The sequence below is a fragment of the Eptesicus fuscus genome, chromosome 22, assembly GCF_027574615.1.
Source record: "Eptesicus fuscus isolate TK198812 chromosome 22, DD_ASM_mEF_20220401, whole genome shotgun sequence".
Lineage (NCBI taxonomy): Eukaryota > Metazoa > Chordata > Mammalia > Chiroptera > Vespertilionidae > Eptesicus > Eptesicus fuscus.
In genome coordinates, this window is record NC_072494.1 from 10443867 (window position 1) to 10459433 (window position 15567).

General features: G+C 48.6%; 1 protein-coding gene across 1 annotated transcript in view; it reads right to left on the reverse strand.

Moving 5' to 3' along the window:
* VTCN1 (V-set domain containing T cell activation inhibitor 1) overlaps positions 1-15233 on the reverse strand; it is a 32890-nt gene extending 17657 nt beyond the window's left edge. Inside the window, exon 1 of the mRNA XM_028154163.2 lies at positions 15202-15233. Coding sequence (XP_028009964.1) covers positions 15202-15233 — 32 coding nt within the window. The remainder of the gene's footprint in view (positions 1-15201) is intronic.
* Positions 15234-15567: the final 334 nt, after the last annotated feature.

The following is a 15567-nucleotide window of genomic DNA, read 5'->3' on the forward strand; positions in this document are numbered from 1 at the left end:
TATTTTCTGTAGAGAATGTTTCCTCATCTCTACATGCCTCTCCCTTTTCTCTTTGTGTGGGTGAAATCAAGGCCAGCTTTGATCCAGGGGCAGGAGAGCATGAGCATGAAGAGTAGTAACTGGAGGGTCAGGAAGAGATTGACAAGGCGGTGTCATATGGGGCTGTTCTCCATCACTCTGTAAGGACTGAAGCCAGTAGGTACAAGTTCTAGGAGGTTCGATTGAGCTTTATGGACAGAGAAACTTTCCAGCAGAGCTCTCTGGTACTTGCCCGAGACCAAAGAGTTACATCCTGAGACGTGTGTGTACAAACAAGGGCTGAGAAACCGCTTAAGGAGAGATGTGGGCAGGGGAGAGTTTCTGGCACCAGGTAAGGTTGGGACGATTTTGAAAGTCTCTTTCTAATGCCGCTAGTTGCATGATTCTGTACTGATATTCTCTGGGATTGCCTCTGGCCTTGGCCTTGTCATAGTTAGGTATTCTGATATGGTGCCTAAAACCTTGGTTAATAACATAACAGTGAGAGCTGATATTAACTGAGTACATGACCTCGTTTATCCCATTTATTCCCCACAACAACCCTATGAGATAGATACTGTTATCTTTGCTTTATGGATGGGGAAACTGAGGCCTAATATTAAGTAACTTATCCAAGGGCTCATCCCCAGAGAAATCAGAGCAGGATTGGACTTGGGTCTGAGACTCCCTCGTCCATGGCTTTCATTATTATGCTGTATTTTATGTAAATCCAAAGCTTTGTAAATCCCAGGATTCAGATCAGTTTTCCAGGCTCATGTTCTGTACAGCTGCACCTGTGCAAGGACAACTTTTACATTTTACATTGACTGAAGAAGTCCATCTCTGTCAGGAGGGATCTTTTGTCTGAGACTCTGGAAGGAAAGCTAGAAGGAGCGTCTCAGCTGGAAAAACACAGAATATTAATAAACAGGCACCTTTCCCTGAACAGTATTTGAGTTTGCAGCAGAGCCATTCCATTATTTTCTTAAGCCTGCTCCGTTTGTAACTGCTCCCCCGATGTCCATGCAGCACACACCGGCATTCCGTCAGCCTCGTTCACGGCTGCCCAGAAGCACAAGCAAAGCGAGACAGAAGTCCATGCAAGGGTGGCTACTCGTCCTTGTCCTAATCATACCTGCATTTCCCCGTCCCCCTGATTCTCACTGCAGAGAAAAAACATTTCCAGGAGATTCCTTCTGCAGTCTAACATCCCGTTGTGTTTAATAGCACACACGCTTTCAACCCTTTCTGAACCTCCCACCGAGTGTCCGTCCTGTTAGCAGAGCCGGGTAGCCCCTAAGCAGCCTGTGTGGTCTGGACTGAAGCAGCCTAATTGTAAGTCTTCCAAACGGGGGTTTAGGAGAGATTGCCAGGGGTGCTCCCAGCACCTGCAGGGCGGTTTGGCTGCTAATGAGCACTTCCTTTTCAAACTGGCTGCCGTCACACACAGCCCCCTCCACCTGTCTCACCTTGTCCCCTCAGCCCTGCCCACCCGCCTCCTCAGGCCCATAGGGGCACTGCTCAGTGACAGCCTGGTCATTTCTGGAATGGACGAAACATAGAGAAGGCACTGCTATCCCCCTCTGCCCCGCCCTCATCCACTCCCCAGAGAGCCTGGTGTTCTCCTAATGAAGCCTCCATGGGAGCAGGGGGCTTGCACAGCTGAGCAGCGCTGCGATTCGCCCCAGACCGGTGTCCAGATTAAACACTGCTGTCTCCACAGGACCGTTGTAAGGGTCCAAAGAAACAAACTATTAAGGTATAAATATTAGCTGCTATTTTGAATTGTAAATGTTGATTCTTATTTTTACCCCTTCTCCCTATCCCAAATTTAAATGACTTCTTACTGCTTACAGATTCAAGTTCAAACTAAGCCTAGAAGTTAAGACTCTCCCCAGATACCGCAAGCTGTCTATCCAATGCTTCTCCCCTTCTGGAACCCTTTGTTCTGGTCAAACTGACCTGTGTTGTCCCCTGTCACCTTCTGCCTAGAACATTCTTCCACCTCCTCTCTGGCCATCCAAAGTGGGCCCCATTCACAGCCTGGCTTGGCTCCGACTTGCCTCTGACATCATTCCTGAACCCAGCCTGGAGCTTGCTCCTTCTCTTTCCTTGGTGGATGAAAGGGGGTGGGGCCAGAAGGTGAATCTGAGAAGGCTGGGCTCCACTGAGAACGGAGAGCCAGGCACTGGGGTTGGGATGGGAGCTGGGAGGCGGGAGCTGGAACTGAGAAGCTCTGATGGGGAAGGACAGGACAGGTTGTCTCTGGGGAGCGCACGTCTCCATGAAATCTCTCTCCCCATCAGTCACTGTGATCTGGGCCGCAGGCAGGTGGCCGGCCGGCAGAGTCCCAGTGATCTATAATCTAGATGACTCAGCAGCGCCCTAAAGCACAGTGACTGCTTGACTTGTCGCCCTTTTGGTGCCCAAAGGAGGCCCGTGCTGTCACTGATGACGTTCAAAGACATGCTCGGGCTCTCTCCTCTCAGGAAGCCTAGCCCTGGGTCAGTTCTGTGTATTCATTAATAAAGCTGGAAACAGGCACATGTCACCCTCAGAGCTCTTCCCTACCAAAGCACCTATCTCTGTCTCAGCAGTCTGATGCCTCTATTTGTACGCCTAAGGCTTCTGTCACTCACTCTCTTCACTTCAGTGACACCAGAAAATCTCCCCACTGAAAAGCAGACCAGCGAATCTCGGAACCACAGGGATACGTTTGCAGTCTTCCCAAGGTCCTACCCGGAGTTCCATGGCAAACCCTCATCTGCCGGGACACACGTTCTCGTCTTTTAGACGTGGGCACAGTTCTGCAGGGGTGGCCGGGTAAAGCTTGTGAGGACAGAGGAGTGGGAGTCGGGCTGCCAGGCCCCTCCCTCCAGGGCCTGGACCGCCTGAGCCGCACTCATCCACAGACCCTGGGCTGTCCTCTCACGTGACAAGCCTTGGCTGCCCACACCAAGAATGGTTCTGAGACCCGAGGCAGGGGAGACACCCCCTGTCCCAGGTCCAGAGTCATCCTTAAGTTGAACTCCTCCGTGGACCTGTCCATCTGTAACAAACACAAAGGAAGTTCCTCTGACCTTCCTGGAGTCTGTACCTGCCTCTGCCCTGGAGTGAACTTGAACCCAGGGCCTCCTTCTGATTTCACACCCTGCTGCTTGGTCCTTTCCCTCTGGTCCCGCCTGAGTTTCAGAGCGCCAGTCTCAACTCTCCTGTAGATTCGTGGTTTCTGCAACCCCCTCATAGGGACTCCCAGCCGGTTACTGCATGCAGGAAGGGGCTATTGTGCTCTCCCGTAGGCACCCCAACTCCTGTCCTGGACCCTGTGGGCCCTCTAACCCACTGTGGCCCAGGGCCTGGCGATACCCAGGGATTGGTTACAGGGCTATTATAAAACACAGAATTCTGTTGTATCTTTTACACATCCAGATATCATATGTTAGTAAAAGCTCAAGATTTAAATCTAAAGTGTTGATTTGAGCATAAAAAGTGAAGAATGCATAGTAATTCCAAAAGTTTAAAGAGTTTGAACACATATATAAGCTCAAGAAAAGTTTACATAAATTTATAATTACTTTACCCCATTTTTTTTTTTTTTGGCTCCATTTCTGGCCCCCTACCTCCATGCTCTATCTATTTTTAACTACTTTGGGCCCCTAAATATATCAGACTGTTTCTTGCCTCTAAGCTTTGTTTATGCCCTTTGTCCATGGTAGGAACTTAGTAAATGTCTGTTGAATAAACGCTCCACCTTAGAGAATGCTTCCCAGTGTGTCTAGCAGATAGTATTTAAAACTTTTTGAATTAATGAATAAATTAAATGGCCATACAGTGTTACTAAGAGCAACGAACACATTTGTAACTTTTGCGTAGCCATTTATGGGAGGAATTCTCATTTATCTTCCTTCTTAAAGGAAAATAATATTTTATAAAACTGTGGTGTGTGAAATCTTGCTGACACCATGAATTATTACAGAATGCCCTGGAGAGTTGGAAATGGAAGACCTGGTTGGCTGGGGTCAAGAAGGGAACCTGGAGAAGGAATTAATTGATAACAGCTGTGCTTGAGTCCTTGCTAAACTTCAGCCATTTCAGTCATTACTCTCGACAAATGACTTTCAAAATAGAGATGTCCTTCTAAAGAAAAAAGGAACTTTGCAGGGAATGAAAATTTAAATTTTTAGCAATAATGCATAGAAATATCCTTAAAAGAAGTAATAATCTTACTAAAAATGTTTAAAATGCTGAATAAAACAAAACCACACGCATTTTTGAACACCTGGTTTTGCTGGCAAGAACAACAAGGAGATTTGCAGAGGCTAAAAGTGAAGCAAAAAACATGACTCTCGACAGATAAGAGGGAACTGAACACAGTGTCTGTCTACGAATTCCAGTGACAAAAGAGCCATCAGAACGTCAGTGACACAGCCAAGGGCTCACACAAGCTGGAGAATCGAATTGGAGAATCACATAAGCTAGAACCCTCCACTCCCCTAAAGGCACCAGCCAAGTCAGATCTTGGCTTACATTTAACCAACCTCATTTGGTCTCAGTTCTGGGTGAGGAGAAGAATGCTCCCTGAGATTCATGGTCTGAATTTCCAGTGCCTCCAGTCCTGAAGAACCCCAAACCAAAAATTAAGTCTAAAGGGTTCCTAGTTGGTATAGTTCCAATGCTTAATAGAAGCAAAAGCAAAGGATCTCTGAAGAAATGCATTCTCTACCCAGGCCTCAAAGAATTTCAGCAAATGAAACTTCCCAAAATACAAGCTTATAATAAAAAACCCCTAAGGGTACAAGAAAAAGGCACCATGCACAGAATAAATGAAAAGGCTTCAGATATTGAAACCATTAGGTACAGAATATAAAACAAGCCTTCTTAATGTATTAAAATAAATGAATAAGGGAATGGAAAGCTTGAATAAGGAACAAAAGATTAAAAAAACTGACCAGATAAAGATTTGAAAAAGAGCCAAACAGAACATCTAAGAAATAAAAAATAAATAATTGAAACTTAAAACTCACTGGACACATTAACTAGTAGATTGGATACAACTGAAAGAGAGAATTGGTTAAGCAAAAGAGTTGAAATATTAAATATTAAAGAGAGGGTAAGACACACGAAGACCAAAATAAGAAATTTTAATATTTATATCTAATCAGAGGTTCAGAAAGACAGAACACAGAGTGAGAGAGAGGCAATAAGTGAAGAGAAAAAGACTGAGTATTTTTTAGTATTTATGAAATATCCCAATCTTCAGACTCAGGAAGCTCAATGAATCATAAGTAGGTAAATAAAAAGAAAATTACAAGACACTTCATAGTACAACTGAAGAAGAACAAAGCAAAAATCTTAAAAGCAGTGAAAGAGAGGAGACAGATTGCCTAGAAAAGAATGACAAGTAGACTAACAGCTTACTTTTCAAAGTAACAAGGGTTGGCCAGAAAAATTATGGAATTTTGTCTTCAAAGAAAAGGAAATGCGAGACATAGAGTGTATCTATAGAACCGTGCAGGTATTATAGACTGTGATGTGACATGGAGAGAATACAGCCCCCACCAGTAAGGCTTCATGCCCAGTAGACTACTAGGTGATGCTATAAAAACTGGAGAGTAAGATGTATAATTTCACCATGGGGTAGAGTCAGCCTTAATGGTCATCCAAAGGATTTGTTTCAGGCATATTAACCACTTGGAGAAACAAGTCATGGACAAAGCTGTGCTGTCCAGAGGTCTAAGCTATCAGGAACGTCAAGAGATAGACCAAAGGAAGCTTTGCTGGCCAGCATAGTGTGCCTGAAGCCAGGCAGCACTGGGCGATCCACTAGGCCAGTGGTCGGCAAACTCATTAGTCCACAGAGCCAAATATCAACAGGAAAACGATTGAAATTTCTTTTAAGAGCCAAATTTTTTAAACTTAAACATCTTCTAACGCCACTTCTTCAAAATAGACTCGCCCAGGCCGTGGTATTTTGTGGAAGAGCCACACTCAAGGGGCCAAAGAGTCACATGTGGCTCGCGAGCCGCAGTTTGCCGACCACGGCACTAGGCCAACTCAGCTTGCCCCATGGCATTAGAAAGGCAGGGATGGCAACCCGCCATTCCCACACCGGACCAACAGACTCACAAACAAGGGGACAGAGATCCAAGTTAAGGTTCAATGAACTTACCTAGAAATTTATAATCAGGAAACGAGAAAGAAGTGTTTTCTATTTTGACTTGTGTATAGTTTTTTTTTTTTTTTTATGGTTTTGTATTCTTTATACTTTGAATTACATGCTAGCTGGTAGGGACATTGGTGGGTACCGCTACTATTTTTTTAATGCTTACGGCATTATTTCTGAATTTGAAGTCAGAAATATTTGAGGGTCAGTAAGGGAACTACCTTCTTTACTTGGTGCCTTTCTTTATGATGTGTACAATTTCTGTTACACAGTGCTGGCAAATGCACTAAAATGTTAGTGTCCTCTCCTGCTACCAAGAGGCTAAGGCCCCATCCAGAACCAGGGTGATTGTGGATACAAAGTGTGGTTTATTTCAAGGTCAGAGAGATGAAGGGTAAGGTCTCCCTCAGAGACACTTAGAGGCAGATTGTGTTACAGACTGAGACCCCTACTAGGCCTGAGAGCAGTGCCTCCCCACTTCTCCATTGTTCCAGAAACTGGATAGCTCTGCCTCTATAAGAGAAGAATAAGGCAACAATCTTTAGGGCCATAAGAGAGAAAAGAATGGAGATGAGAAAAGAACCAAGGCTGATGCCCATGAAGCTGCACCAGCCACGTCAAATCTTGGCTTAGATTTAAGAAGTTAGAATAAGAGGCTTTGTTAGTTTCATATTCACAATGTTTCTTAGTTTCCTCCTTCTTTATGGGTATATTTGATCCAAAAGCAAGGACAGAAACAGTTTTTCACATTTCAGTCAAATATGGTAGAGCTGGCAGCTATCGGAGCTGAGAAAGCCAGGGAAGGCCAGGAAATTGTGGCACACGGACAGGCGCCCCGAGAAAAGAGGGGAGAATGAACCCTGGGCAGTGCCAGTGTGGCGTTTCTGCAGGAAAGGCTGCTTCGTTGCTCTGGAGTGGTCTCTGCTTACCGGAGCGCTCTTTCCAAACACAGGAAATGTGGTTTGACAAAGGCCACACGTGCTGCTTCAGGGATCAGAGGTCTGAAGGGCATATTTTGGGTTCCTGACTATTTGAATTTCTGGGATAGGTCCATGGCTTGCTGGGACAATAGGGAAAAGGACTGAAATTACACAGCCCTGCCGACTTGGAGGCACGCAGCCCTGGTACGGTTCTCTCCGTGTGGACAGTGGACTGTACCTGCAGGGACATCTCTAGGAGTCTGAGGCCCAGCTGCAGAAACTGGAGTCAGAGTCCTAACTGGTCACAGCTCCCGTCTTCCCTGCCTTAGCAGCACTAGAGGAGCAAGCTCTTTGCGAGAGTTTTTCAGTATGTTCCTTGCAGTTTTATGATGCCCTGTTTCATTGGGGGCTGGGAGAGTGCAATGGATATATGTTGCAAAGGAAAAGAAAGCATTGGATAGGAGATAGGATGCAGAGAATGAGAAGGGCGGTGTAGTGGATGGGGCCCCTTACCCTCCTTCTCCACTGCTCATGTCTGGGGCGGTGTCTGTCCAGATGTCAAGAGCACAGTGGTGAGACTCGGAGTGGTCCAGGCCCCAGAGCAGCCCTGACCCTGCCCTACCTCCAGGCAGGCTCAGGGAGGGTTACCATTGTTGCGTTTGGCTGTCTCTTTGCCGACCCCTGTATTTTTATGATTTGACTTTTACGACAAATGAGATGCGAGGATCTGAAAGATGACACGGCTTGTTCAGGGTGGATCAGTGTTTGCTCTTCCCCTGAGCCTGACGCCGAGGCTTCGTTTCTGCATACATCATGAGAAACCTAAAAGGCTCGCTCTCACCCTTCCTGGCCATTGCCTGTTGTAGCAACGTGTCTGCGGGGACAGGAGTGTCTTTTGTAGGCAAGCTCCCTCTAGGCAGTGCTTCCCACTGCAGGGCACAAAGCCACCAGGGTCCCATTTAATGTCATTTAAATTCCACCCAGTTACAATGACCAACTAATTAAATGAACTCTGTGCTCTCACAGGAAGCAACACCCTACCTTCCAACTCCTATCTCCACTTCCCCGGAGTATTACCTAATTCCTACCCACACCTCACACCTGCTAGAGGAGGGGAGGTGCTGCGCGATCCCAATGCCTAGTCACTCCACAGAGAATCAGTTACACTGACGACCATTAAGTAGCATGGGAGTGACAGACAGGCCTGTTCAAGGCTTTGTCATGGGAAGGATTCCAGAGAGAGGGGTGGGGTGGGGTGGGGTGGGGTGGAAGCACCGAGTATTTAGTCGTGGCCCAGCCACTGCCTCACTGTACTCGCCCTGAATCTAACCTGTCCAACAGTTCCATTCTCTGTCTCGGACATGTGGCTCTGGGGCCGGGAGGACAAATTCAAACTGGACCATGTGTCTAGGTTCCTTATAAAGTGTGTGAGATGCTCCCTGAGGCTCCTGCAGCCTCACCTCAGGGTGAGTCTCCTCCCTGCTCCAGACTAGCTTAGCTCGCCTCCAAGTTGTAAGCAAATTAGATGAGCACCTATGAACTAGGAAGATAATAATACCCTGAAAGGATGAACTAATTAATAATTATAATAATGAGAGGGCAGTCCTAATAATACACTGTGTTTATTTAGTATCTGTCACTTGAGGAATATGGGGTGAGCCACTGATGTCACCTCATGAACCCTCCCTTCATGTTTATAAGAGAGAAAAGGGCAGAGATTCGTTACCAAAAAAGCCTATTTGGAGGAAGGTTAATCAGGGAAGGATTACTGTAGAAGGGGAAGCTCTGAAAACTCTGATGACTGTGGACAGCAGAGATGAGCGGGCGTCCCGGGAAGGAGACTACAGTCTGCCCTTCTCCCCTGGGCTCAGCCCTTCCTACTGCCCGGGTCCCCTCATTACTGTGCTTTCTTTCTGTTCATGCCCTCTGTTTTTTTTGTAATTACTCCAGCCCCTAGTTTCCAAAAGTGTGCCCTGTATATAAATAAGTATTATGTTTAAAAGAATGACATTTTCATAACATTGGGTCAACCACAATCAAATAGATTCCTTTGACTTTAGGACTTTAATATGCTCATTGCATAGTGAATGTCCCAGGGGAGTATATACTAGGTTGAACCGTTTGAAATAATCATTTCTGTAGGTCAAAATCAATCAAATGTTGGCAATTTCATATGGTCCAACCAATTACTATTCAGGTCTTCCAGCCTCGCTTGACTACAGAGCTCTTGGAGGAAATTCTGTTGCAGAGGCGGTGTCCCTGAACTCACCTTGGGAAACAGTCTTAGATGCTTAAATACAGACTGTCAGGTGCTTGGACCCATGATGTTCAGATGCAACAGGATAACGGACTGAGCAGAATGCGAGAGATGGAGGGATCCTGCCAGGCCCTGGGGCGGAGATTCCAGGAATTTCCCACCCCATTGAAAGTATGGAGATGCACATTACTCTATAGAGTTACACCTGTTGCAGTGGTAAGGTACAAGGATGTTTTTAGCTATAAAATTGCTTTAAAATATTTAGTTTAGTACACCTAGGTTCCATAGAAAAAGCAGATTATGAAAGGATACACACTCTACTAATAACTATGTAAAATGATTTGCAGTTGGATTTGAAAAGGGCAGAACCAAAAAATAGTCATTTTCTCTTTTTAAAATTTTCTTAAATGTTATTATATAGCTTCACAGTGAAAAAAAAAAAATCATACCAGTTGCTCCTTAAGCTTTGAGTCCATACCAGAATACCGTCTGGGAAAATCCCACTGTACCCCCTCCTCTTCCTTGCAGCTGGGAGAATAGCATCAAGGAGCAGATGACCTCCCAGCCAGGACTTTGGTAAATTATGTTCCTCTGGCCACCTCATTGAGCTGGCTGGGGTCAGTTACCTAAGAGATGGGCACCTCTACCTGCCCATCCAGATGAAGGGCCGGCCCACCCACTTAGTCCCAAAATCTACAGGCCTTCCCAGTCCCCAGCGTTTGCTTTGTGAAGTCTGCATTTAAGTTGGTTATGTGAAGTTTTGAACAGGATCCTATAGCAACACTATTTATAAATGATGATTGGATTTTCAGCAAGGCTTCAAAAACCTGTTCAATCCTAATGTTTCAGAAATACTGCACATTTATAATGGGAAAGGGAAATAGCAGAAAACATTGCTGTCATAACTACACAATTACAGCTGAGTATGGAGGACACGGACTTGTGTGGGCTAATGTGGGACTCTCGCTCTCATTTATAAAGCTGCGGCCATGGGAAAGTGTCGTCCTAGTCTTGCTGAGGATGTTGCCCTGAGAGCGCCTCAGCAGCCAGAGGTAGAGGGTGAGGTGGTCATTTTCAGGGAATCCCTCTGCCCAGGCTCAGGTAGAAGCTGCCCTGCAGGAGAGGCTTCCGGGCCAGCTGCTGTGTGGAGCTGCCTCTGCTCCCCCAGGCCTGGGGGAACCCCCCTGAAGTCCTGCTTCCTCTTCACCAAGGTCAGGGGAGGGGAAATCAGGAGAGGGCGTCGTGTCATGGGAACCAAGAGAAGAACGTGTTTCAAGGAGGGGGTGGGACATCTGTGTTGAATGCTACTGTGGAAACAAGAACAGCGATGTCAGCATTAGATTTGACATCGACAGGAGCAATATCTCGGTATAGTGGGGACGAAATCCAACTAAAGTTGAGGAGAGAATCATAATAGAAGAATACGTGGTTTACAATGAGTGTCTGCTAAGTGCTTTGTATGTGTTAACTCCCATAATTCTTATACTGCTACGATGTACATTCTAATAGCATTCCTATGGTACAGCTGAGGAACATAGAGGATAACTAACCCACCCAAGGCCGCCTGGCTAGAAAGTGGCAGAGCTGAGATTGCACCCAGGCAGCCTGGCCTCAGACTGTGCTGGGATCCTCATCACCTCCCTCTACCCTGCCCAGGAAGATCAGAGCTCAGACAGCTCTCTCAACAAGCAAGTTTGCTGAGAAGGAAGAGATGGGGAGGGAGCTGGAGAGGTTGTGGGGCTGCGAGAGGGTTATTCTTTTAAGATAGAAAACACTGACCTATGGGTTGCATGTTGACGGGGATAATAGAGTAGCAAAAGAGAGATTGATGACGCCGGCTGGAGGAGGTGAGGTGGGGTGGACCAGGACACAGAGGGGTCACCCATTGATAGGAGTGAGGTTTGTCCTCTGGAGCCGGGAAGGGAGGCAGGGAAAAAGGGCCCGGATGAGGGCAGCAGGTAGTTTTGGAAGGGAACAGATGAAGGAGCACCTGTCTGCAGGGGGTGGGTAGTGGGTGGTGGAGGAGAGTACATGAGCAGCTCATAGGAAGCTAAAAGAGACAATTTAAGACCCTTGAATTTTTATGGATGCTGTCTGTGTTTCCGAAATCTTTCATGGTTTTTATTCTCTGAAGATTTTTATTTAAAATCTGCAGAGAAGGAAGAGGGAGAGTGGCTGTCTCCCCCATCACCGCGGCACTGGGCGCGGTAGGAAGGGATGTCAGTCTGAAACACCCCAGGCGGGTGGTTTGGGATTGTGGAGCGCCTCTACAAAGAGAGATACAGCCTGCATTTCGTACCTGCAGGAACGTCATGCTTCTTCCTTGTCCTCAAGGCTCATCCGTTCCCTCCTTAGGGCATTTCTTAAGGAGAAATGTGGACTGAGGATGATCCCAGGTGAAATGTATCCCTCTGTGGGTTACATCCTGTGCTTCCCCTGAGGAGTCAGAGAACGCTAATGCAGTTGACCCCCGACCCTTCGCTGTGCCCCTCAGTTTCCGATGCAGTGGGTCCGGAGGGCGGGCCTGGGAATTTCTAACAGGCTCAGGTGGCGCCCCTGCTGCCGGCCAGGAGACTGCACTTCGAGTTTTGAGTGAGTTGCCACCTCAGTCAGCCAAAGATTTCCCCTTCTGTCACCGAACAAGGACTAGAAAGTCCACTGAAACCCCCGAATTTGGACACACAGGTCCCTTAAACCCAGCTTCTCCTGTTGGACTTGTCATTCCTCTCCCTCCCACCAAGTCACTTTGTTATTCTGTAAAAACCAGTGGAAGGGAATAATTGAATAAGCATAACTAACTCATAAAGGCCAACGAGGTACAAGGTGCTGCTCTGAACTCTTTACATGTATGAACTAATCTGGTTTCCACAGCAACTCCAGGAGGGAGGCATGATGGACCACATTTCACTGTGGAGGAAATGAAGACGCAGGTTAAGTAGCTTACCTGAGGCCAGCCAGCTAGGAAGTGGAGAGCTGGGATAGGAACACAGGTCAGACTAACTCCAGTATCCACATTATCCCCACTTCTGCATATGTCACAGGTAAATGTGGATGGAGCTTTGGTCTCTCAGATCTAGGAATCCTGGATGGTTGGGTAAATCGTGGTCAGCTGGGGTCTAGCACCGTTTTGAGGTAGGGTCACCAGGCAGTATGCGTATGATCATTGACAAAGCTCTCTTCTGCACACTTTTAACTACATGACCGTTGAGCAAGTTGCACAATTTATTTTAATTAACCCTATCCTATTCCGTCCCATTCCTTGGCCTTCCCGCCCTTCTTTATCTGGATCACGCTAACTCATCTTTCAAGACTTAGCCCAGCCCTCACCTGGCTCAGGAAACCTTCTCTAAAGCCTCAAGTTAGGGAAGTTGCATCCTGCCCTGATTGTCTCATGATTTATGAACCGCATTATGGAATTATCTGTTTGGTAGCCTCTCTCCCCATTAGCCTATAAGCTTGTCCATGTCTTAATCATCTTTGCTCTAGTATCTAGTGCAATGTCCAGCACATAGCAAGTGCTCAGTTAATGTTGTTTACCAGAATGTAACCCCTTCAGAGCAGAGATCATGACTCTTCCACCCTGGGACTCCTAGCAGATACTCAACAAGTGTTCCATGGGAGAGTGCTGTGCCCTCTGAAAAGGGGATGATGAAAAGGGGAGTATAGTTTTGACCACACAGCTCATAAATGTACCACAAAGGTCAGGCACAGTGGAAACTGCCCTCCAGCATTCCATCCCGAAGTGGCATGCATGTGAGCATGAGGTCAGGAGGTAGTGAGCTCTCTAGTAATGATTTAAGAGAACGATCCACTGGGTCTGCAGAGCACGCAGGCCCTCTCATGAGCTCTCCTACACCACCAATGGTCACCATCACCTCGACAATAAGTATCGCTATGGATTAAGGAAATTATGGCAAAGACAGAGGGTTTGTTAGGGCCAAGAGTGAATACCAGGTTTCCTCAGGACGAGCTTTCTTGATCCAGCTTCCCACTAAGCCTGCCCATGGACCCTCTTCCTGGGGGCCTCTTTGCACAAGGGATCTGCTGCCCCTGTGGCTTATCTCTGCCTTTGCAACTATATAGAGCCCGAATAGCTGACCTAGGGCCAACAAGAGGAGCCTCTGTCTATTCCAGTGGTCTCCTAATCCTCCTGCCAAACCAGTCAGGCTGGTTGCAATGTGTTATTAGAAAGCCCACATATCTGTCCCTGGAACAACAGAGCCGCTTGTTGAAGGGGGAGTGTGCGCATCTATGAGACTGTGGGATAGTGTAGAGGGAAGGAGCTGGGATGGGCAGGGAGGGGGCGAGCAGGGCACCCGGGAGAGAGCTGGGGTTTCAGAGTTCAGTAGAGTGGATTTCAAAGCTGCCCTGCCTCTTACAGGCTGTGTGGCCCTGAGCACATGACTTAACCTCTCTGAATGATAATTAACCCTCACAGGCTGTTGGGAGGAGTGAAGGAGGCTACTGTACTGGTCCGGCATCTCGCCCAGGGCACGGAGATGGAAGTGCTGGCACAGCACTGGCTCCTCTGACGTGGGTGCTTTGGGGGACATTCTTGCAGGTAGAAGAGTCCAAATGACACCCCCCCACCCCCCCACACACCTGCTGCTTCTCCAGTGAGCGGCGTCCTTGCAGCGCACAGAAAGGGGAGTGGTGCCCCCAGCCCTGCCCGCCATGCAGCCCCCCAGCACCTGCTGCAGGACGGCCACTTCAGGTGGACACAGTGAGGGAGCCGACCTTTTGTTTTGAGAGAGAATTCTCTAGGCTGCCTCTGGGAAGCAGTGTTCTCTCAGTCTCTTCACAGACTTCTCTGTGAATCTGAGGTTTTCTCTCCTCTCTCCCTTTTTCTTCCTTTCGCTGGAAAAGACACTAAACGACCCCTAGAACCAACGAGCACCAGCCTTCCTACACCCCGGCAGGAGTTGGGACGACGTGGAATCACCACCGTTTCAGGAAAACCCTTCCTTTCCTTTCCTTCTCTTTCCTCCCAGAAAGGGGAACAGAGGCAACTAGAGGTGGCTGGGGCATGGGAGCCACAGCTAGGGATGGGGCTTCCCTCATCCTTCCTCTCCGGGGAGTTAGGCTGGGCCCGGGAGTCCTCCTCCTCCGGCCCGCGTGGGCTCTGCATCCTCAGCTCTGCAGCTCTGCCTGCACAGCAGCATTGCACACGCCCGCTCCTCTCCCGCTGCTTTCTCGTCACCCCTAACCGCGTCCCAGCCCCAGGGTGGGCTGGCTCTAGCCTCTTACAAAGGCCTTTTTTTTCTCAGCAGCAGCAGGGTCCCCTCTCCAGCGAGCCCCCAGGAAGACCAGAGACCCCCTCCTGGAGCGGGGAGTGGAGGAGGGTTGGAGTGAATTCCTCAGCAGTGCAGGGACATCACACCCAGAGAAGCGGCAAAGCATATGCAGCCCCGTCCTTTATCCTGGGGGCTATGTACAGGGTCCCCCCCCCCCCCCCCGCCAAGCCACACACACCTCACCCATCATCAGCCATCGATTCTCTTCCTTCCCACCAAGCATCTATGCCATCCTGCGCGGTGCCCCCGTTAGAGCCTCGGTGCTGCCAGAAGCGCCAGTCAGGCACACACACTCCTCGGCCCAGAGCTGTCCCAGCAGGTGTCAGCCCTTCATGGCAGACAACCAACCCAACCCTGAACAGGTGCCCCAAGTGTCTGGGGGGTAATGTTAAGTCAAGTTCAGTTAGGTTCTTGTCCAGCCAGGCTCCTGTCAGCCCAGTGCTGGCTCAGATACGGATGGGGGCCTAGGGGGCAGCCTGGCCGTCTCAGCACCCCCCAAAGCCCCACCCCTGCCCCCTCCACCTGTAGAGACAGAGAAGTGTGCACTACCTCCAGAAGATGATCTGCCCCAGGGACGCCATGGCGAGGGGAGGGTCCCTTCCCCCGTGCTGGTGCCGGGAGACGCAGCTGCCTCTGCCCTCCTGGTGTGTGACTCGCAGGCAGCGGGCGGGCGCTGGCCTTAAATAATGAGCTCAGGCCGGGAGTGTGCGTGCAGCGGTGGAGGCTCAGGTATGAGGAAGCGGCGCTGCTGTGCAGACACCCCTGCAGGCACACAGGCTGCTGCTCCCGGCCGCCAGGGAGGCCAGGCCTGCCGAGCTGCCTTTCCAGGCCTTGACCCGTGAGACAGCAAAGCTTCCCAGACCCCCTGCCGAAGGGCTGGTATTCGGCACAGGCCTGCTCCTCCTGACCCTCTGG